The sequence below is a fragment of the Rattus norvegicus genome, chromosome X, assembly GCF_036323735.1.
Source record: "Rattus norvegicus strain BN/NHsdMcwi chromosome X, GRCr8, whole genome shotgun sequence".
NCBI classification, from domain to species: Eukaryota; Metazoa; Chordata; class Mammalia; order Rodentia; family Muridae; genus Rattus; species Rattus norvegicus.
This window is the reverse complement of record NC_086039.1, coordinates 120540970-120562360: the sequence shown is the minus strand read 5'-3', so window position 1 is coordinate 120562360 and position 21391 is coordinate 120540970. Positions and strand designations below refer to the sequence as shown.

The 21391-nt window shown below is 42.9% G+C and overlaps 1 protein-coding gene across 1 annotated transcript in view; it reads left to right on the top strand.

The window, feature by feature from the left end:
* Kiaa1210 (KIAA1210 homolog) overlaps positions 1 to 21190 on the top strand; it is a 50544-nt gene extending 29354 nt beyond the window's left edge. Inside the window, exons 7-13 of the mRNA XM_063280563.1 lie at positions 4693 to 4869; positions 6933 to 7038; positions 9331 to 11375; positions 11493 to 14130; positions 15063 to 15250; positions 17818 to 17914; positions 19581 to 21190. Coding sequence (XP_063136633.1) covers positions 4693 to 4869; positions 6933 to 7038; positions 9331 to 11375; positions 11493 to 14130; positions 15063 to 15250; positions 17818 to 17914; positions 19581 to 19747 — 5418 coding nt within the window. The 3' untranslated portion in view covers positions 19748 to 21190. The remainder of the gene's footprint in view (positions 1 to 4692; positions 4870 to 6932; positions 7039 to 9330; positions 11376 to 11492; positions 14131 to 15062; positions 15251 to 17817; positions 17915 to 19580) is intronic.
* Positions 21191 to 21391: the final 201 nt, after the last annotated feature.

Sequence of the window (21391 nt, the reverse complement as noted above, 5' to 3'; positions counted from 1 at the left end):
GTAAATTTGGTTTTGTCATGGAATATCTTGGTTTCTCCATCTATGTTATTTGAGAGTTTTGCAGGATACAGTAACCTGGGCTGGCATTTGTGTTCTCTTAGGGTCTGTATGACATCTGTCCAGGATCTTCTGGCTTTCATAGTTTCTGGCGAAAAGTCTGGTGTGATTCTGATAGGTCTGTCTTTATATGTTACTTGACCTTTTTCCCTTACTGCTTTTAATATTCTTTCTTTATTTTGTGCGTTTGGTGTTTTGACTATTATGTGACGGGAGGTGTTTCTTTTCTGGTCCAATCTATTTGGAGTTCTGTAGGCTTTTTGTATGCCTATGGGTATCTCTTCTTTTAGGTAAGGGAAATTTTCTTCTATGATTTTCTTGAAGATATTTACTGGTCCTTTGAGCTGGGAGTCTTCACTCTCTTCTATACCTATTATCCTTAGGTTTGATCTTCTCATTGTGTCCTGGATTTCCTGTATGTTTTGGATCAGTAGCTTTTTCCGCTTTACATTATCTTTGACAGTTGAGTCAATGATTTCTATGGAATCTTCTGCTCCTGAGATTCTCTCTTCCATCTCTTATATTCTGTTGGTGAAGCTTGTATGTACAGCTCCTTGTCTCTTCTTTTGGTTTTCTATATCCAGGGTTGTTTCCATGTGTTCTTTCTTGATTGCTTCTATTTCCATTTTTAATTCCTTCAACTGTTTGATTGTGTTTTCCTGGAATTCTTTCAGGGATTTTTGTGACTCCTGTCTATGGGCTTCTACTTGTTTATTTATGTTTTCCTGGAAGTCTTTCAGGAATTTTTCCAATTCCTCTCTGTAGGCTTCTACTTCTTCTCTAAGGGAGTTCTTCACGTCTTTCTTGAAGTCCTCCAGCATCATGATCAATTATGATTTTGAAACTAGATCTTGCTTTTCTGGTGTGTTTGGATATTCCGTGTTTACTTTGGTGGGAGAATTGGGCTCCGATGTGCCATGTAGTCTTGTTTTCTGTTGCTTGGGTTCCTGCACTTGCCTCTCGCCATCAGATTATCTCTAGTGTTACTTTGTTCTGCTATTTCTGACAGTGGCTAGACTGTCCTCTAAGCCTGTGTGTCAGGAGTGCTGTAGACCTGTTTTCCTGTTTTCTTTCAGCCAGTTATGGGGACAGAATGTTCTGCTTTCGGGCGTGTAGTTTTTCCTCTCTACAGGTCTTCAGCTGTTCCTGTGGGCCTGTGTCTTGAGTTCACCAGGCAGGTCACTTGCAGCAGAAAAGTTGTTCTTACCTGTGGTTCCGAGGCTCAAGTTTGCTTGTGGGGTGCTACCTACGAGCTCTCTGCGGCGGCAGCAACCAGGAAGATCTGCGCCGCCCTTTCCGGGAGCTTCCGTGCACCAGGGTTCCAGATGGCGTTTGGTGTTTTCCTCTGGCGTCCGAGATGTGTGTGCAGAGTGCAGTCTCTTCAGGTTTCCCAGGCTTGTCTGCCTCTCTGAAGGTTTAGCTCTCCCTCCCACGGGATTTGGGTGCAGAGAACTGTTTATCTGGTCGGTCCCTTCAGGTTCTGGCGGTGTCTCAGACGCAGTGGATCTGCTGCTCCTGGGCCCTCCTCTACGGGGACCCAGAAGCCGTATATTATAAGATGTTTTTTAAGCCTAAGATGGAGGCAGGCTGGTTCTTCACATCCCTTTACCAATATCTTCTTATCAACACAAAGAGAGACAGAGAAGCCTAACAACACACAGGGCAAAAGGTGCAGTCATTTAAAGGATGCCCTAAGGGTGCATTATTGACTGAACTGCTGCCAGCTGGGCCTAGATATTTGACAGGAGAGGAAAATAGAACTGAAATGTATTTTAATATTTGAAAGAGCCTCCATTAATCTATTTAACAGCAGAAGAGTATCCAGTTCAGTCCCCTACCAGCCAGTACTGAGGGACCCCTTACTTTGCTTTGCCTGAAGCCCTAACCAGCTTCCTTCAGAAAGGATGTCTATATTCAACCCTCTCTTACACACAGAAAGAAAACCACACCTATCTACCTTAACACTCTGCACATGAGTACAGACAGTGTGAGTTGGTCTGAGAACAAATAGAGGAGCTGGGAAAAGAGAATTAAAGAAATGAGTTTCATTCCGTTTCCTCGCCTTTCTTTCAGACTCCTGCTAAAAGGGGGTTTAATTTGCTCTTCTCGGATAACTCATGCTCTCATATATTGACTTCTGTGGTAACTATTCTAGGGAGATACTAAACAATATAGCTGAGAGAAGAGATGGGGTCTAAGGAGGAACCAGAAGAAACCCATAGATTCCTGGATCCTGTTCTAAGAAAACTGATGGGATTATTTATGAAATCCATATGCTTTGATTTGAAAATGTACTAGACCAGTTGTCAGTTCTTGTTCTTTACCCTGGCCCTAAAATACCCTCTAGAAGAGTTTGTCAAATCATTCTAAGGCCCTTCTCCTGATATTCTTATCCTCCAGGCCTCTTTTATTTTGTTTTGGGTGCTGGGAATTGAACTCATGGCCTTTCACATGCTAAGTGCATGCTCTACCACTGAACTATACCCCCAGTTATTGTCCAGTCTTGATATGTCCCTCAAATGTACCTTTCAACATCCCCTTCTGGATGATTTTAATATCGTGGTACATGAGTTCCTGAACCCTATGCTAAGACATACTGTCCAGAGGTCCAGAGTATAAAGAATAGTTTTTAACCCACTGGTGGATTTGAGGAAATGTGTAAATCCAAATATACTCCATTTCCACACAATACATCCTGTGAGCCTACAAAAGGACCTCTGGTTTCTAGTTTGAATCATATGTCTCAGTGCAAGGCCCCACAATCAGGTGATTTTTCTTTATCTTTTTAGTTCAGTTAGGAGGATAGATGTAGGTCAGTAATCAGATCAATGAGACTTGAACTAACAAAAGAAGATGGTTAAGTTTGATACCTCCTTGGTTTGGACTGTGATTAGGAAGGAATGAACTCCTTCTTGCTCATACCCAGTCTGGAAATCAGTAGGGTTTTGCCTTGCCTGATCTTTCTGTTATACTGTAGAATGAGTGTCACTGGAGCCAACAATGCTATTATGTAGTTTTCATACTGCAAGGTTTGGGAAGTCAACTGAATGAAAACTTGTGTGATTTACCATTTAGGCATCCTACATTGGCTTTCATACAAGGCAACTTGCATGGTATCCTTTTAGGATTTCTACATGTTGATCTTCTTTTAATTGCAAATAGTGAAGTCTTAGACAGAAGGACTAAAATGACCCAAGGAACAAACACAAGCTGACTAAATTATATTGGGAAGGGCGTTTATAAAAGTTAATGGATGACGGTTGCATAAAGAAGCTAAGAAAAGGGGTTGGGGATTTAGCTCAGTGGTAGAGTGCTTGCCTAGCAAGCGCAAGGCCCTGGGTTCGGTCCCCAGCTCCAAAAAAAAAAAAAAAAAAAAGCTAAGAAAAGCCAGGCTGTGGTGGTGTACACACCTTCAGTCCCAGCACTTGGGAGACAGAGGCAGTCAGATCTCTGAGTTTGTGGCTAGCCTGGTCTATAGAGGACCAGGACATCTAGTGCTATGCAGAGAAACTCTGTCTCAAAAAGAACAAAACAAAGAAAAGAAAAAAGGTTAGGAAAATCTTAGAGCCACTGTTAGTGCTGTGTGGTTGACCCCACAAAACAGATGCTATGTATCCTCTTCTCCTTGATTAGCGGTGAAACCAGAAAGGTGATCTAGGTTTATCACTGGCACTACTCAGCCCCCAGACACTGAAATCAAGGGCCATGTTTAGAGTCAAGAGAAGCAGCTGAGGTTATCTCTGCGTCAGCATACAGTGTTCTTAGGAAATGTGGGGGCATGTGAACTCTACCTTTGGCCAAGGGGTCCCTGGCACTGTACAACACTACTTATAAGGGGAAGCGCAAAGGAACATGACACCAAGTGCTTCTGATATCCAGGAGTGAGATGACACACCACATGCTATTCAATGCGACTTCTGGGCAGGTACTTAGGAGTGAGCGAGCTCTGGTGTGGCTATAGAAAATGTTGTGTCCACAACCTTGGGCCTATTTGAAAGTTCCTACCAAGGAATGGAACCGGGTGTCCCAGCTCCAAATAGATTGGAGAGTTGGAGCCCACTATAAAGAGAACAAGGTTACAGCTTCTGTTTATGTTTCATTGGAGGTTGGAGAAGTCAGTTCCTGGAGTCTTCCCATGAGCCGTGCACCTATGAACAGTAAATATAAATAACGTTAGTGTGCTCTCTATGAAAACACAGCCTTCCTCCAAGTGGATTTTCTCCCTCCCCAACTCTCCAGCACAGCAGTCCCAGAGCCCCACTGAGTTTTACTAATCCAGGAATGCATCTCTATTTCTAGCCAGATGTCTTCCTGTCACTGAGAAAGGACATGGAAAAAGAGAACACATAAGCATTCCACCTCGTAAATACCACTATGTGCTTGTGTTCTAATTGTGAGGACAGCAGAACAACCCTGTTGCTTTCTGAGAGAGGGATCACCCCCAATTTTTTCCTATTTCTCATTTTCATTTACAAAGGAACCAAAGTGTGGTATTTAAACTGAAAGGGGAAAGAAAGTGGGCAGTTATCCACAAAAGGCTTCCTTATACATTCCTTAGCAAGGAAGAAGCATTTCCTGCATTGAGAGAAGGGCAGCATCTGTATGGATTTGACTCACTTTTCTTCCACTATCCAGAGCTTCTCTGAATTGTCCTCGGATCCTGAGCTATCACAGTCTTCTGAAAGCAGCAGTCAGCAGCCCTCGGGTTTCAGCACCCCAGCCACCTCACAGGGCTGCTTGGATTCTTCTGCTGCTAAATACAAGATAGCTTTAAACCCCAGGAAGCAGAAGAAGAAAACAAGTTTCTCGTCTGTAAGTCTTTCTAGAGATCCTACATTAAACTATGTGAGAAAAGGTCTAGCCTATGCCCACTGCTGCTAGGAAACTATATGGGTACAGATGTGTCCAATCTTTTGACATTGTGCCATGGCATTGTTATATACAAAGTTCATTCTTCAGAACCATGAGCTGAATTATAAAAAGGTGCCCAAAATATCTCATAATGCTTAAAGTTTGTGGTTTTGGATTGGGCCATATTCATAGATATCTTCGGCCACATGTGGCCATGTACTTCCTGAGGGACATAGGTTGACTACATTTGATGAGCAATACACACAAGTAGGGATAGTAACGTATATGGTGCTGTCCTGGCCTGGATGTGTGCAGGGGGTGAGCAGTATTGGTTGCATGAAATGTCCTATTTGAAATGTTTATAAATGGGATGAGAAAAGCAGAAACAGAGTTAACCCTACTCAACCTGCCTATGGGTTTATTGCCTGGATATCCCCAGAGTCCTCTCTGAAGAACGCATTCAAACCTAGTCTGGATAAAGATTCATTGACTTATTGATAATATGAGACCTAGGAGTTCTAAACTGTGGCAATGCCCCACTTATTCAGAGATTAGACATCCAGTGATTCCAATAATCCCTAATTCAGCTGGTAACTCTTCCAAAAACCTCCACACATTGCCACAGAGTTCCACCACATGAGTTACTAGCAAGCAGAGCTACATTTAGGAAAAGCTAATGAGTTTGAGTCTTAGCAATGGGGTCTGGAGAGATGGTTCAGTGATCAATAGCTCACACTGCTCTTACTGAGGACCTGGGTTTGGTTCTTAGCACCTATGTCAGACGGTTCACAACCACGTCTAACTGAGGCTCCAGTGATCAAATGTCCTCTGTCCTCTTCTGGACTGCTTAAGTACCTGCAGTCACACACGCGCGCGCGCACACACACACACACACACACACACACACACACACACACACAGAGAGAGAGAGAGAGAGAGAGAGAGAGAGAGAGAGAGAGAGATAGAGAATCCATACACATATAATTAAAAAAATATATGATAACAGGGATTTAAGTAAACTGCTTGTCACGAAGTATGTGGACCCAAATTTGATCTCCAACACCCATGTAATAAGATGGGTACAAGAGAGATCTGACTCCTACAAGTTGCCCTCCGGTTTCTGCAAACCCTCTGTGGCACATGCACACACATTTGCATATAAGTATGCTCACCCAAAAATGCACATAGATAAATGAATGCACTAAATCCTTTTAAAAGAAGACGGAAAACTAATGATTTTGTATGATGTTTCCAATTACAGTTAAGAAATCAAAGATACTGGTATTTAAAAGGATCTGTCAGCTAAAAAGAAATTAGCCAGTCAAGCATTCATTAATTATTTGCATATTCTTAACTAAAATAGATGGAAGAGACTTGAAAAGGATGAAAGTACAAATAATTCAGGGCCTCATCCAAAGTTACCTGTACCGTTCAGAAGCTACACCCATGAAGTCTCACCAATGTGACAGCCTAAACATGAGCTGAACAAGAAACACATCAATAGACATGCCAAAGTGGATTGAAGAACGCCCATGAGGCCTCAACCCTACACACAAAGAATTATAGGCAACTAAGGAATGCTGGGGTTGGGGGGAAAGAGTCTTCCACAGCTGGTTTTTTAATACCAAACAGTCAGCCGTGAGAACACACATACAAGTAATGACGTATAGATTGGGCAGATGCTATTTAGAAGTACAGACACACACACACACACACATGCATGTAATAACTATGAAAAAATTGTCACCAATTTGAAAGGAAGCAACAAGGAATATATGACAGGTTTTGGAGGAGGTGAGGGAAGGGAAAAACATTGTAATGATATTACAATCTCAAAACTAAAAATGAAAAAAAGACACCCCTGTTTTTTTTAACACATGGGTGAAATCTGAGTTGAGAGGGTAGCCCCATTAACAGGGTAATCCAGAGGCCAAAGCCTACACATGTCTCTGTCTCTGTCTCTCTCTCTTCCTCTGTCTGTCTGTTTCACTTAAAAAAAAAAACCACCACCAACTTTGTTTCAGGTGAAAGGAAAGCAGGAAGAACAACTCTATTCCGTGCCATCCAAAGAGAAGACTACAACCAAGATAAAACAAGTTGAGCAAAAGGAGCAGAGACTGGACAATACAGGTTAGCAAATGTTCACTGCCACTCAGTGGATGTAGTGCTTCATTGCACAGGGGAGTGTTGTAAACAAACATGCCCCCAGGGCTGCTACCCTAAATTCCCTTGGAGCTTTTAGTGTTGGATACACACAAGGGAGCTGGAGAGAGGGTTCAGTAGCTAAGAGGCTACTAGCTTTCAGAGGACTTCAGTTCGGTTCTTAGCACTCAAGTAAGGCATCTCACAGCTGCCTGTAACTGCAGCCCCAGGAAGATCTGACACCTGTGGCTTCTGTGGACAACTCCCTGCACAAACACATACATATAATTAAAAAGGTACTAAAGGCTTATGCATGCATTACACCCCTGGACACCTCACCATAGCCCAGGGAGGCAAGTGTTCCACTGTGAGAGACTTTATGCAACCCTCCTGTCATTCTGCTTGCTGTCTAGTGAAAAGGTCTGAGGACCTTTTCTGGGGTACATACCCAGACTCATAATTTAAAATTCATAAAAACAAAACTTTCAGTTAAAAAGAGGTTCACACAAGTCCAGCCTTAGAATCTTCACGTAAACTGGCAAAAGAACATGTGTACAGGCTTTTTGGAAAGGTTTGCACAGAGTTTTATATCCTATCTAAATGAATTTCCAACCAGAGAAGCACTTTGTTTGTAGATGCATTTCATTCTTTCAAATTAATATGCTTGCTGAGTTCTGCAGAGCGCAAGTAATGATGGCCTGTTCAGTGTTCTCCAACAACAACGAAATACGAACAACTGAACTACCTGTCCCCCGACTATTTTTTATAGGAGTTATCTTTTTCTTCCAGTATAGAGAAGGTCTTGCATTCACAATGACTTCACATACCCGTGGTTACCAGAGCTTTGCACAGCTGCAGGCAGATTTCCTTGGGAGCCATTATCTAAGGGATCCCAAACAAATTCTTACAGAGTGAGGAAGTCTCCGTGTGTTTTTATGTGTGCACAGATGGAATTTAGCTTCAGCTGGATGGCAAGCTAATTTCATGCAATGTTTGACGAAATTAAACTTTGGTTCTATCAATTAAGTTGAATGGTTGTCAGGGTTTTTCCACAAATGATTTTGCATGTGGTTTCAAAGATAGCACTTCCTTAAGTATGTATTTTTTTCCCCAGAAAAGAAAAAAAAAAAGAAAACCACTAAAAACAGTCTTTCAAAGAAGGATGTGAGAGAGGAAGGAGGGAACACAGGTTAAGAGAATAATGTTATTTTTCACAGTTGTCTCTTTCATACATGGAGACACAACGGAACCAATACTGGTTGGGTACTTTCTTTGGTTGATCATCCTCAGGAAGGGCCTAATTGAGAAAGCATAGCCAGCTCTTCTCTGCTGTATATTGCCTGTGCAGCCACTAGGTGGCGCTACAGACATCTGTGAAGAAGGAAGTATCTAGGGCTTTGCCACGAAGAGCAAACTTTTAGAAAAAGTCTTGAAAGGGGCATCCGCATGGATGCAATTGCTGAGGTGCTGGGAGCACTGCTTTGTGTGTATTCAAAGAACTGATTTACATGTCATGCAGGACTGTTTTAAGGCAAGAAGATAGAAAATGGAAGAAAAAGAATCATAATCCTAACCTCTCAAATGATGCCTTTGACTTTTTTTTTTCTGAGCGGAGGAAGCATGAATCCATATAATATAGAATTTCAAGAAGTTCAGATAAGTATTATATAGAAAATCAGACTACTAACCAGAAAGTGAAAAGTTCCTTTCTGGACTAGAGGGATGCACCAGAGGTTAAGAGTCCTTGGTGCTTTTCTGGAGGACCCAGGCTTAATTTCCCCATTTAGAGACTCACAATCATCTGTAACTCCAGTTTCAGGGGAACTGATGCCATCTTCTGGCTTCCACAGGCACCAGGTATCAGGCACATCTATGGAGAGTAGACATACATGCAGACAAAATAGCCACATACACAAAATAATAATATAAAGGGCATTTTAAAGATTTCCCCTTGCTCCTGCGCCAGTCAAGTTTCTCAAATGTAATCATTGTTACAAGATCATAATTTGCCTCTTTCTGAATCTCATTCCTAATAGTTGGCCAGATTACTGATAAAGTGCTAATGAGCCAGTTTAGTGCTATCTGCTCATAGAATTGAAACTTCTTTTTGATTTAAACATGTCCCCATAGCTTAAAGCTAACAATGAACATGGGAATGTCCTTTACATAGTTGCTTCTCCATACCAGGGAATCTATGGAATGGTATGGTGGCAAACATACCATTCTTTTAGGAAGTCTAAAGCACACACATTTCTCCATTCCTTTTTACATTTGGTGCAGGACTCTCAAGCCAGGAACAGAGCTACAAAACCGAGACTCAGGAGACAACAATAGATGAGACTCTAAGTAATGACGCTGCCTTAAGCTACTCTATTTTAGGACTCCATCCAAGAAGACGTAGAAGAAGGGCCAAAAATGAGTGGGGGATCATAGAGAGAGGCCTTCTAAAATCCACTCAAGGGTACAGCAGCCTGAACGCTAAAGCTGAGTCTTCAGCTAAGCAAGAGGTAGCTGGTGGGGAGCACTCTTTCTTGCAGTTGCTCCAAGAGAAGAAAGGCACGGGGCAGCCCACAACTACAGAAGCAGAAATTACTAGTCTTCAGGAGATGCCATCAGATAAGGGGGATGTGGAAATGGAAAAGTCTGAGATAGATGTTGAAGCTGAAAGAGCTTTGCAATCTACATCTACAGATGTGGCAGAGTCTGCGATTAGTGGTCCACCATCATGCTATGAAATTGTCTCTTCTGAAGGCAAGAAGAAAAAGGATAAATCTGCTGTGTTGCCGTGGATAAGAAGATCTCCAAGCCAAGAAGAGGCCCAAGTGCATATGCATCCTTCTCAAGTCTGTGAAGAAGAGGAAGAAGCATCTAGTCCTGATTTGCAAAGGTTTCAATCCCAAATGGAGTTATCCTTGGAGAGCATAACTTACCACAAAGAGAAGCATCTCAGAAGTGGTCTCCGGTCCTTTTCTGCAAGTGTTTCAAGTGCTACTGCAGAAGATGATTCTTCTATACAGACAACACCTCTTCCTCTCAGAAGGTGGCCAAACACAGGAGAAATCTCCTCAGATTCAAAGAGTACCTCAGAGTATGAGAGTAGTTCTGAAATGCAACCGAGTCCTGCAGAGTCTTTCCAGCCTACATTGAAGCCTAAATATGCTGCTACTGGTACTGCTGCTGACGATGATGATGACTATGACGATGATAATGACTACGACGACGACGATGATAAAGAAGATGAAGATGATGAAGATGAAGAAGCCAATGAAGAAGAAGATGATGATGATGTCTTCCTCAAATCAGAAAATGTAGATGTAGAACTGAGCAAGATGGAGCAGCAGCAGCCTCTCGGGTATTCTTCACAACCATTAGGAAACCCCAAAGCTCCAGAAGCCCCCTCAGAGCTAGAGAGCTCTTCAGAAGATGAGAGAGCTTGTGAGGAAATGACATCTGCCCACTCTTCCCAGTCCTTGGAGGAGTTTGAAGAATGCTCAGAGTCACGAAGTTTCACCAGAGGTTCCATCTCTGAAGAGCAGTCAGCTCCCAGGTGCCGTTCCCCGTCCTTGCAGGAGGAGTTGGAGGAAAAGGAACTCTCCACAGAGTCAAGTAGTTATGTTGAGAAGTACCACAGTTCCGAGGATCTGAGCAGTTCAGAGGAAGAGCAGCAAGAGGTGTCCCCAGTTTCAAAGAGTTCTCTAAAACAGTGGAGTGCTCCTGCCAAGTCAGTGCGTCCCATACACACTTCTCCACCGGTTGTAAGTTCAACTACTCCACAACAACCTCCCATCATGGTGAACATTTCTGTAGGACCAAGCAAACCTGTAGAGCCACTGCTTCCCAGCCATACTGCCAAGTCATGGTTGAGCCCTCAGTCTGAACATCAAGTGTTTTCAGAGCCAGAAGGCACTGCTTCTGACTGGGACATTTTTATGCAGCCAGTGTCCCCTAGAAAGGCTTTGAAGGGGTACTATGTTGAGCAAAATGTCTCCTCCAGTTCGGACATTGTAACCATGGAAGAGGGGGCTTCTATGGAGGAGGTGCATCTTAGGCACCATTCTCAGCCCCAAACCAGGCCAAGACTTGAGCAAGAAGTTTCTGCAGGGCCAGAACTTATTATTTTTGAGGAGAGTATTGATGCACAGCCTTCAGGATATCCTCCCCAGTCTTCAGTGAGACCAAGCATCAAGAAAGACATATCATTGGGTGCAGAAAGTGCTGCATTTGAGGGGAGCACTTCCTTGGAGTCCTCACCTCCCCCTCCCCCTCCTCCTCCTCCTCCCCCTCCTCCTCCCCCTCCTCCCCCTCCTCCTCCTCCTCCCCCTCCTCCTCCCCCTCCTCCTCCTCCTCCTCCTCCCCCTCCTCCTCCTCCCCCTCCTCCTCCCCCTCCTCCTCCTCCCCCTCCTCCTCCCCCTCCTCCTCCCCCTCCTCCCCCTCCCCCTCCTCCCCCTCCTCCCCCTCCTCCTCATTCTCAGCCAATATTGAAACCCTACATTCAGCAACAGGTATCTGCTTTTGAAAGAAGTGTTTCTATGGATCCAAAGCTTCCGACACAGTTCCAGCCATGGATGCAGCCTCAAGGAAAGCAATCATTTTCTTCATCTCCAGAGAACACAGGATTTGAAGGGAGCACTTCTGTGGAGCATATGACTCTGACCCTTTCCCAGCCTATGTCACAGCCTTGTCAAGAAGTGCCTTTAGAATCTGAGACTGTTGCTGCTAAAATGATGTCCATGGGCCAACTGCACCCCAAATATTCTGCTCAGCCCTTACCAAGTCATCAAAGCCAACCAGTCTCAGAAAGCACCTCCGTAGAAGGTGCCATTTTAGTGGAGCTACTGCCTCCTCAGCCTTCCGTGAAGCCCAAATTCCAGCCACCGATGACCCAAGATCCAGTGAGCCCTTCCATCCAATGGAGCAGCCACATGGAGCCAACATCTGCTAAACATGTCTTCCAAACACAAGCAAATCCTAAGTTTAAGCAACTCCCTGTAAGTTCCAATAGCCCTGAGGCCCAAGGGAGCATGTCTGTGCAGCTAGTTTCTACCAGATGCCCTCCACAGCCATGGCTGACCCCTACCTTTGAGCAAATATCTGTACCCCCAGGCAGTGTTCCTGCTGCATGGGCCATTCCTATTTATTCACCAGCTCCGAGCATGCCTTCTCAGCCCTTGATCGGATCAGTAGTCAAACAGCCAGCTGCCAGAGGACCCATGAACACATCTGTACAACAGATTCTCACTGTAGAGCCAAAGCCTTCCAGGTACTCTTTGCAGTCATGGCAGAGCACTCCGTTGGAACAAGTCTCAGTACCCCCAGACCATGCTGCTGCTTCATGGAGCATCCCTATTGATCCACCAGCTCCCAGAATACCTTCCCAGCCCTTGATGGGATCCGTTTTCAAGCAACCAACCTCTACCGAGTTAGTGAATGTTTCTGTGTCACAGAGCAGCTCTCGGGAGCTACTGCCTTCCAGATTCCCTGTCCAGCCAAGAGCAGATCCAGAGCACTATGTCCCAGAGGAGGGAGTTACTACATTGAGGAGGCCCAGAAGACAGCATTCTCAGCCCTCAGTGATCTCAGAAATCAAGGAAGAAGTTTCCTCAGGTTCTCTGAGAGCTTCCAGAGAACAGAGCATTTCTATGGAGACAATCCCTTCCAAATATGCTCCTCAACCATGGTTGGGCCCTGAATTTGAGCAGCAAGCCTCAAGTTTAGAAAATGTTGCCAAAGAGGAGAATGTTTTGACGGAGGCCTGGCTTTCGGGACATCCATCTGAAAGCATTATCAAACATAAAGTTGAGAAAACACCCTCAGGCTTTGAGAGTACCTCTGTGGAGGGAGGCATGCCTTGGAGGCCAGTGCCCCCCACATGTCCCACCCCATTGTCAATAAGATCTAAAGTTCAGGAAACGTCCTGCCGTCTAGACAGTGCTACTGCTCAAGACAGCTCCAAGAAATCACAGAATATCAGGTCATCTTCCCAGTCCTTTGTGAAGTTCATGGCACAGCAAGTATTTTCAGACAGTGCTACCAGTGAAATGGACACTTATGCAAAGCCTGTTACTGCTCGGGGGCGAAGCCGTCCTTCCAGATCCTTGTTGAAGCCTAAACTCGATGAGCATGTTTTCTTATATAACTGGGATGATGATGAACCCAAGAAAGACACCAAATCAAAGAATCTGCCCACGAAGCCACCTTTTCAGTCATCCAGAAGGCCTGAAGAGCCTCAAGAAGTTTTGGCACTTTCTGAGGGTGTCCCTGGAAAGTGGAACACTTCTGTCAGGGATGTCTCTCAGTCCCCCGGGAAGCCCGAGTACAAGCAGAATGTCTCAGTTTCTGCCAGTTTTCCTGATGAGTGGAAAAGGTCGGAAGGGCAGCTGCCTTCCACACAGCCTTCTCAAGCCTTTGATGTAGCTGAGTTGCAGCCACCGATTTTATCAGCAGACTCAGCAAATGTTCCTGTGGAGTGGAGAATTCCTGAGGGCCATCAGCCTCCTGGTCAGCCTCCTCAGTCTTACTTGATTACTGACTATCAGCAGCAGGGTTATGGAAGCTCTCCCAATGCGGCAGCAGAAGGAGCCATTCCTGAGAAGAATATTGCCTGCTGGGCCATGCTGAAAGGCCCAGCTTCAACAAAAAATGTGAACTATGGACAAGGCTACAGGGACTTGACTAAAAGCACCTCAACTTCTGGTACCAAACCTGCCAAGTTAGCTTCTGCTCCTGCCCAGAAAGCATTTGTTTCCATGGGCGCTTATTTTAAGGAGGAGCTTCCTCAGTATTGTGATGTAAGTGGAAATCCTTCACTCATACCCACCACCAAGGGTGATGTCGAAAATGTTTTTGGAGTGCGGCTGCGAAAAATCTCTCAGAAGATTGGAATGGAGAATCCAGATCCATGCGAGTCATTTGCTCCAGTTTCACCGGTAGTAAGCAAAGAACAGGCAGACAAAGGAGCTCTCCAGGACTCAGAAAGAGGCCCAGAGAAGTCCAGCACAACATTTAACTTGGAGGAGAAGCAAGGGAACAGGCCCAAATATGAAAGCATTTGGAAGAAGCCAGCAGTTTACAGGCCTCCAGGTGAGAGTTTTGTGTCTCTAGGTAGAGGGTTGACTTGTAAGGATAGAGAGATGGCTGGGCTGTGAATTCTCTAGCCTCTAGGCTTCCAACTGTACTGTTGCTTTGGGAGGATTACTTGTGAATTTAGAGGTGGGATAGTGTCCAATTCTGGATGAATACATTCAGAAGTAACTCCATTGGAGTCTTTTTTTCCCAGGGAGACACCACTCAGGAGATTGATTCCCTTTTCATTAATAGACTCATGACACCGCCTCTTCCTTCTCCATCTACGTCATGCATGCCATACTTTGGACAGAATCCCGTGTATTTTTTTTAACCTTGTTGAACACCATGTCACTTTAATCTGCCAAACAGAACCCTCCAAACTGAATTCATTAAGAGGAATATGTTTGCACTCTTACCCCAAAACATCTTAATTTCATTCAGATCAAGGAGACCTTGTAGGCGCTACTCTTCATTTAAAACATTGTGCCCTCAGAATCATCCTCTCACAGTCTTGTCTCTGCCTCTGATCACACCTATTTCACCATGATATTTAATAAGTAACAGGCTCTGTAAGGTTTTCCTTAGAGTTGGAGGGGTTATGTCAATGGTCTGAGTCTCTGATGTCTTGAGAATGTTCTCTCTCAGTCTAACTGTCAAGCATTGTTTTCCCTGATGTGGTGATGGGAAGAGTATGGCTAAAGGAAATAAGGGGTCCAGTAAGTGGCACATTGACAATTTTAATGCATAGCTATTTAACTACTCGATCTCTGCCTTCCCGGTTTGTAGGAAGGGTACAGAAGAGAATGGCCCTTCTCCAATTGGCATCTACTTATTTTTGCTTGGCAACCAACAAAAGGATCCCGTTTGGAACACTATTGTGGGTAACATCAACCAGACTGATCACCCTTTCTGCCTGGCTTCGGTTCTAATACTCATTTCTTTCTCAGACAAGACCTCTAGTTGGAAGGCAGATATCTCTATGGAGCCAACTTGGATCGCCATGGTGAAACAGCGGCAAAGAGGCTTTGGATCCCACTTTCCTAAAAAATCCAGGGCCAGGTCTGAAATTAGGGCTGAGACCAAGGAACCTAGATATGAGACGAAATATGATCCGGAGATGGAGCTTCTGTCAAAGGTTAGTGGAACCACTGATTAAGCTTGCACTGGGAATTATGACAGGCATACAGACACGGAGTCACTGTCTCTTACTTGGAGCATTAATGAAGGACAATTCAAGAGTGTTTGTTTTGTATTCACACAGATATATCTGCCTTGACACTCTTACAGGACCTATAAATGAGGAGAGTCTATAAATCAAACCCTGCTATAAATGTTCTTAAGCAGTGTTCCATGAAATTGGTTGCCGAGTAAATAAGACAACAGTCCTATTGGTACAAACAATACTGCAACAACCACAGAGATAACCAGTAGGGTAAAGACTGAGCAACTATATGCTTCAAGTACATGCATATGATTTTCATAAATGAGAATCAAACTATAACCACAGTAGGCCCCTTTACCCACAGAGAATACATAATAAGGTTCTCAGTGGATGCTTGGGCTTCACACAGTAAAGAACCCTGCGACTGAATGCCCTTTTCATTTTAACTCATTACTTATCCATTGTGGCTGTTACCTTTTAAAAATTGAGCTCAAAGCAAGTGTTTGTCCCAATTTCAAAATTAGATTTGTTCTTACCATAGATTTTTAGCAATCTCAGCATATGATGTTTTTATATTTTCTTAGTAAGTTTATGATTCTTGCTTATTAGTGTAATGGAGGCATCTTGTAGCTTCTCTTCCTTGTAGCTGCCACTTCCTTGTACTCTTGTACTTTGGGGGTATGATTGTGTTAAATAAGGGTTGTCTGGAAACAGGCACTATGATGATACCATCACAGGGCCTCAGACATTTAAGACAGCTAAGTAATAGGCAAGAGATCTCAGCACACAGTGTGTGCATGTTAGACAAAGGGAAGATTCATAGTCAGGTTGGGATGGGGAGGGATGAGACTTCTATGCTGCCAGATATGGCATTCAAGGTAAAGTTTATCAACTACTTATGAAAATTCTCATCGAACATTTTCTAGACTATAATTGACCATGCATTATTAAAACTGGGAAGAAAACCCACAAGAAAAATGTATGTATTTTTCATCCAGAGTTTCATTACATGTACTTTTTCATATCAGTCCCTTAACATGAATTAAGTGTTGATGTTTGCATTTCTGTGTACTGATTGGTTTGATTTCATACCTACCTGTAGACTTTAAATGTTCAGGATGGGCTGGACGTGAAGATCGGGGATGAGGAAATGATGCACAATGCCTTGCTTTTTTCTTAGAAAATCTGCAGAAAGCAGACTTCAAGAAAGCACATTACATTTACATATCAAAAGCTATATCTGAAATTCTATGCTTCTAAATGCTGCCTAAATTTACCGAGGAATCATGTGGTGCGGTTAACCTTTTTCTTAAAAGAGCTTTCCCTTTCTAGTCATTAGTGTTTAAGTGGAAGGAGGATCGTAAGGGTAAAGCCCACTCTGGTTACCTCTTTTCAGGGGAAAATACCCTCGTGTGTGTAAACCTGTTGTCTTAGAACAGTTGTGTAGAGATCAGCTTAAACATACACCTACACCATTTCCTAGCAGGAAAAAGCACTTCCAGTCATATAACAACACATTTTGGAAGGCAGAAGTCTTAAAGTGCTCACTTCAACCAACTGATGAGCTTTGTACGTGTAATATTCGGTAAGCTCACAGCTATGAGGTGGTACAAAGCCAGAGAGAAGGTTGTTCTCCCATTCAAGCAATAACCAGGTCTGGCCAAGTAAGCCTGTGAGATCAGCGGAGATAAGCACAGTCAGGGTGGTAAGTCTATACACAAAAAAGAAGGTAATCTTATCTCAATCTGTTTACACTATCTCTTCTTCTAAGTCTGAAAGAAGGGTGGCAAACTTGAGTTAGTTTGAGTTTTGTTGATAATATAAGTTATGGGACAGGGGAGGTGGCTCAGTGGTTATGAGCACTTAGTGTTCTTGCAGAGAACATGGGCTCAGTTTCCACCACCCATACAGCACCTCATGACCATCTTTTTAATCCACCTTTCTTTCTGATTTATTTAATTCACTTTGCATCCCACTCACTGCCCCCGTCCTGGTCACCCTCTACCCCAATCCTTTCCCACCTCCCCCTTCTGAGCAGGTGGAAGACTCCCTCGTATCCCCGCACCCTGGCACATCAAATCTCTGAAGGGCTAGGCACTGAGGCTGGACAAGGGCACCCAGCGAGAAGAACATATCCCACGGATGAGCAACAGCAGCCATTAAATTGTATGCATGCATGCATGGATGTATTCCAAGATCAAGGAGCTTTGCACTATCTTTTATTATGTATCTATATAGTTAATTCCTATACTTATATATTTCTACCTACATGTATAGTTCTGCTCAATACCTATAGCCAATATCTCTAACTCTTTTCTTTTGATTACTGTTGAACTCATAGTATTCTGGACAGGGCTTGGACCGTGCAATCATCTAAGAAATTTGCTGTCTTTATTGTGAGGACTTAAAAATTTTTTTATTGGGGTTGGGGATTTGACTCAGTGGCAGAGTGCTTGCCTAGGAAGCGCAAGGCCCTGGGTTCGGTCCCCAGCTCCGAAAAAAAGAACCAAAAAAAATTTTTTTTTATTTTGACACTACAGGAATCTGAATCCGTAACTGATGTCACAGCAAAGATGACTTTTCTTTCCACTATCTCCAGACATGAGATGCCACAGTCAAGGCAGTTTATAAAATCAGGTGAGAACACTCATTCTGACCTGTCAACAATAGCCATGGAGGAATGGTGAAATGTTTCGCAATTTCCACTTCACGCAAAATATTTCTAAATCAGCTTCATGATTCTTTCATGTCTCTTCCATGAAGTGCAACAGACATTAACTTAGTTTAAGAAAATCCAATTGTTATAGGTAAGTCCAGTGTATAATTTCCATAGCCCTTTCTAGTTTTTCACCTCACTGAAGCAACTTTCAAGGCAAGGCACAAAACAGTCTTTTCTCGAGGGAGAAGAAAGGACTAAGTCACTTTCTAGCTGATAGCAAAGCAATATGTCTTCACTTGTTCTATCCTCAATGAAACTGTTGACAAAAATCTACTGCAAAGGCCCAGTACTAATGATTTATTTTTAACTATTGAAAAGGCTTGTTGACAGCTGCAAATAAATGTGACAGGAAATGATACACTGTGACCTCATCATGCCAGAGGGATTTCCTCACCAGGAGCTAAAGGAGTGAGGATGGCTTTACATTTAGCTTTGCTATTGCCTTCAATCCTTTTCATGAAAAGAAAAAAAAAAAAAAGACCGGGGACTCATGAACCCATTATTTACTGTGGAAATAGCAGCCATCACCTTGCTCCAGGTCTTACGAGCTTATTCCTGAAATGTGATTCTTGACTCTCCCGAACAGTAGAACCACCAGGAAGCTTCTAAATGATAGATGGCCCTGAAGCTATCTTACTTATTCCATTGGTTCAAGAAATTGCGTGAGCACTGCTATTTTTTTGTGTGTTTCTTTGTTCTTTGGTTGTTGTCATTTGATTTTTGCCCAATCTAGAGCATTAAACTCCTAGGCCTTCAGCCACAGCCTCCTAAATGCTAGGATTACAAGTATGTGCCATCACATCCAGATACATTAGTATTTTTTAAAAAAATTCCTGGGTGGTTCCAATATGTAATTAGAACTGAAAACCACTGGTTTAGCTGAAACCGTTTAGTTTCATCCTCCATAGAGCAGGATGAGGGAGGCAGTGGAGTTCGGAAACAGAGCAGTCTGTTTGGCTACAGTAGTTGGCAGATTACTGTTTCATAGGCTTTTATTAGATAGATCTATTGAGTCTTCAGTCATTTAATTTTACAATGTCAGTGACTGCTAAAAACAGATCTTAAATTAAAAAAATGAACACGTATAATATGTTTCCTTTTGGAAGTGAGTTCAAAAGTATAAGGTATCCAAATAATAAAAGTCAAAAGATTGGCTGTTACAGATGGGCAGTGGTGTCATATACCTTTAATCCCAGCACTTGAGAGGCAAAGGCAGGAGGATCTTTGAGTTCAAGACCAGCCTGGTCTACAGAGTGAGTTCCAGGACAGCCAGGGCTAAATATAGAAACCCTGTCTCAAATAACAAAAAAAAAATTGGCTGTTATACTGCAAGAATTATGTCACATCCCTTCCTATGGTTATGACCCCATGGCTGTATCTACGTTGATGTCTGAACATACTTATTGCGGCATTTGCCCAAGCACTGACTTTTAGAACAGCGACTTCTAAGAGAACAGTGGTTGGAAAGTACTAAGTACTAGGTGATTAGAGAAAACCTGAAAGAATGGTCCATTTCATTTCAGCTTTAAACATATTCCAGTGTCTCTGGGTTTTCTGACTTCGCATTGTTTGCTGTAATTCCAGTTGCATTTGATGATCAGACGATGCTTCAACCATACACCAGGGAAAGAGAAACCAGACGATCTTCAAGTCTTCCACCCAGATTTATACAACCTCAGGAACCGGAGTGGTTCTTAATGGCCAAGAAGAAAGCCCAAGCCTGGAGCCAAATGGCAGATCTCATGCAATAAATAGCTCCTGGATGGGGCTTCAGCATTTCAGTAATAGTTGCCAGTAGCTATGATAATTCCATATAATAATTTTTGCCAGGGCTAGTTTTTATTAGGGAAAATAACTTTAGAAATAGGGATTAACCATTTTAATTTATTTGAATGAAATAAATGCTATTAAGGTCTAACCCTCACTAACATACTACCAACATCCCCAAACCCAGCATGTTCTCCAGAAAAGCTCTGCTACAGAACTGTAAAATCCTTAACTTTCGACATTGTGCCTTTAAAGAAAGAAAACAACCTTATTTTGCTTCAGCAACTTAAAGATTGCCATTCCTTTCAACCAAATAATTTGATTGGAAAGATTCAGGTGAGTTAGCCCAGGGCATGGATGTACTTTCCACCAGGCAGGTGGCAAGTTCACTAGTTAGACTGCGTGTCTACTGCCTCTGGAGAGTGACTTTCCTCTCTGGCTCCAAGATGAGGGCAGAGAACTCTGTGTAACTCAGAGTCTTAGTTAATTTTCCTGTTGCTGTAATAAATTCTCTGATAAAATCAACCTAATGAAGAAAGGGCTTATTTTGGCAGAATTCGAATACATAGTCCATCACTACAAGGGAATTCCTGGAAACAGGAACTTGAGGAAGTTAGTCACATTGCTTTTCCAGGCAAGAGATGGGAAGTAATGATTTCTAGTCCTCAACTCACTTCTGCCATTCATATACATAGTCCAGGATCCAAGTGTAGGGAATAGTGTCACCTATGGTGGGTGGGGTTTCCCTACCTTAGTTAACCTTTATGTTTATAAATTCTCCACATTTATTCTACTCTCAATTCTAGCAAACATTATGAGAAAGCCACCTTTAGATGCTTTAAGAGTAAACCTAGGATCATTTTCCTAGATCCACAGGGCATCTACTTCTGTCCCTTGGTGTTCGTTTAAACAGAAATGCAGCCTTGAACATCTATGTTGGATGCTTCTACATTCGAAACCAAGTTTAGAGAGGCAATGAGGTTCTATAGCCAGCTTAAATAGCTGTGCTGGTTTTTTTCTTATAATGGTATAATGAGACACTGTACAACAACATGCTGGACGTTTTTCACTTAATCTATAAAGCACCTCTTTATTTTGATCCTCTAGACTTGCCCTTTTGGTACATTTTGATTGATTAGATTTCATTCCACTTTTATTACCATAGTGAATAGTTTAAATCAATGCCCTTAACCTAGGTAATTCCAGTATATCAGCTCTAACACTTCCCTTCCCAACTTTTTGCCTATCCCTCATTCTCACTTTGAGAACTCCCCATTAATATTTCTCCCACTACTAAGAAAACTCAGTTTTTCATCATAAGGTTAAGTTTTGTAATGTCTAACAATATATTCTGATAAGTTTTCTTTTTTTCTTTTTAGCTTTCTTTGTATTTTATCAATGCAAAGTAAATAAAGGCAGTAAAGATCCTTCTGTAGTCCATTTCATTCTGGGAAATGAGGGAAGGAGGGATATGGAATATTGACAACCCAGACTGAAGATTGTCACTGAAACAACATTTTAAGAGTTTGCTTTGTAAGAGCTTCCAGGGACTAAGCCACTACCCAAAGACTATACATAGACTGACCCTGGGCTCCAACCTCATAGGTAGCAATGAATAGCCTAGTAAG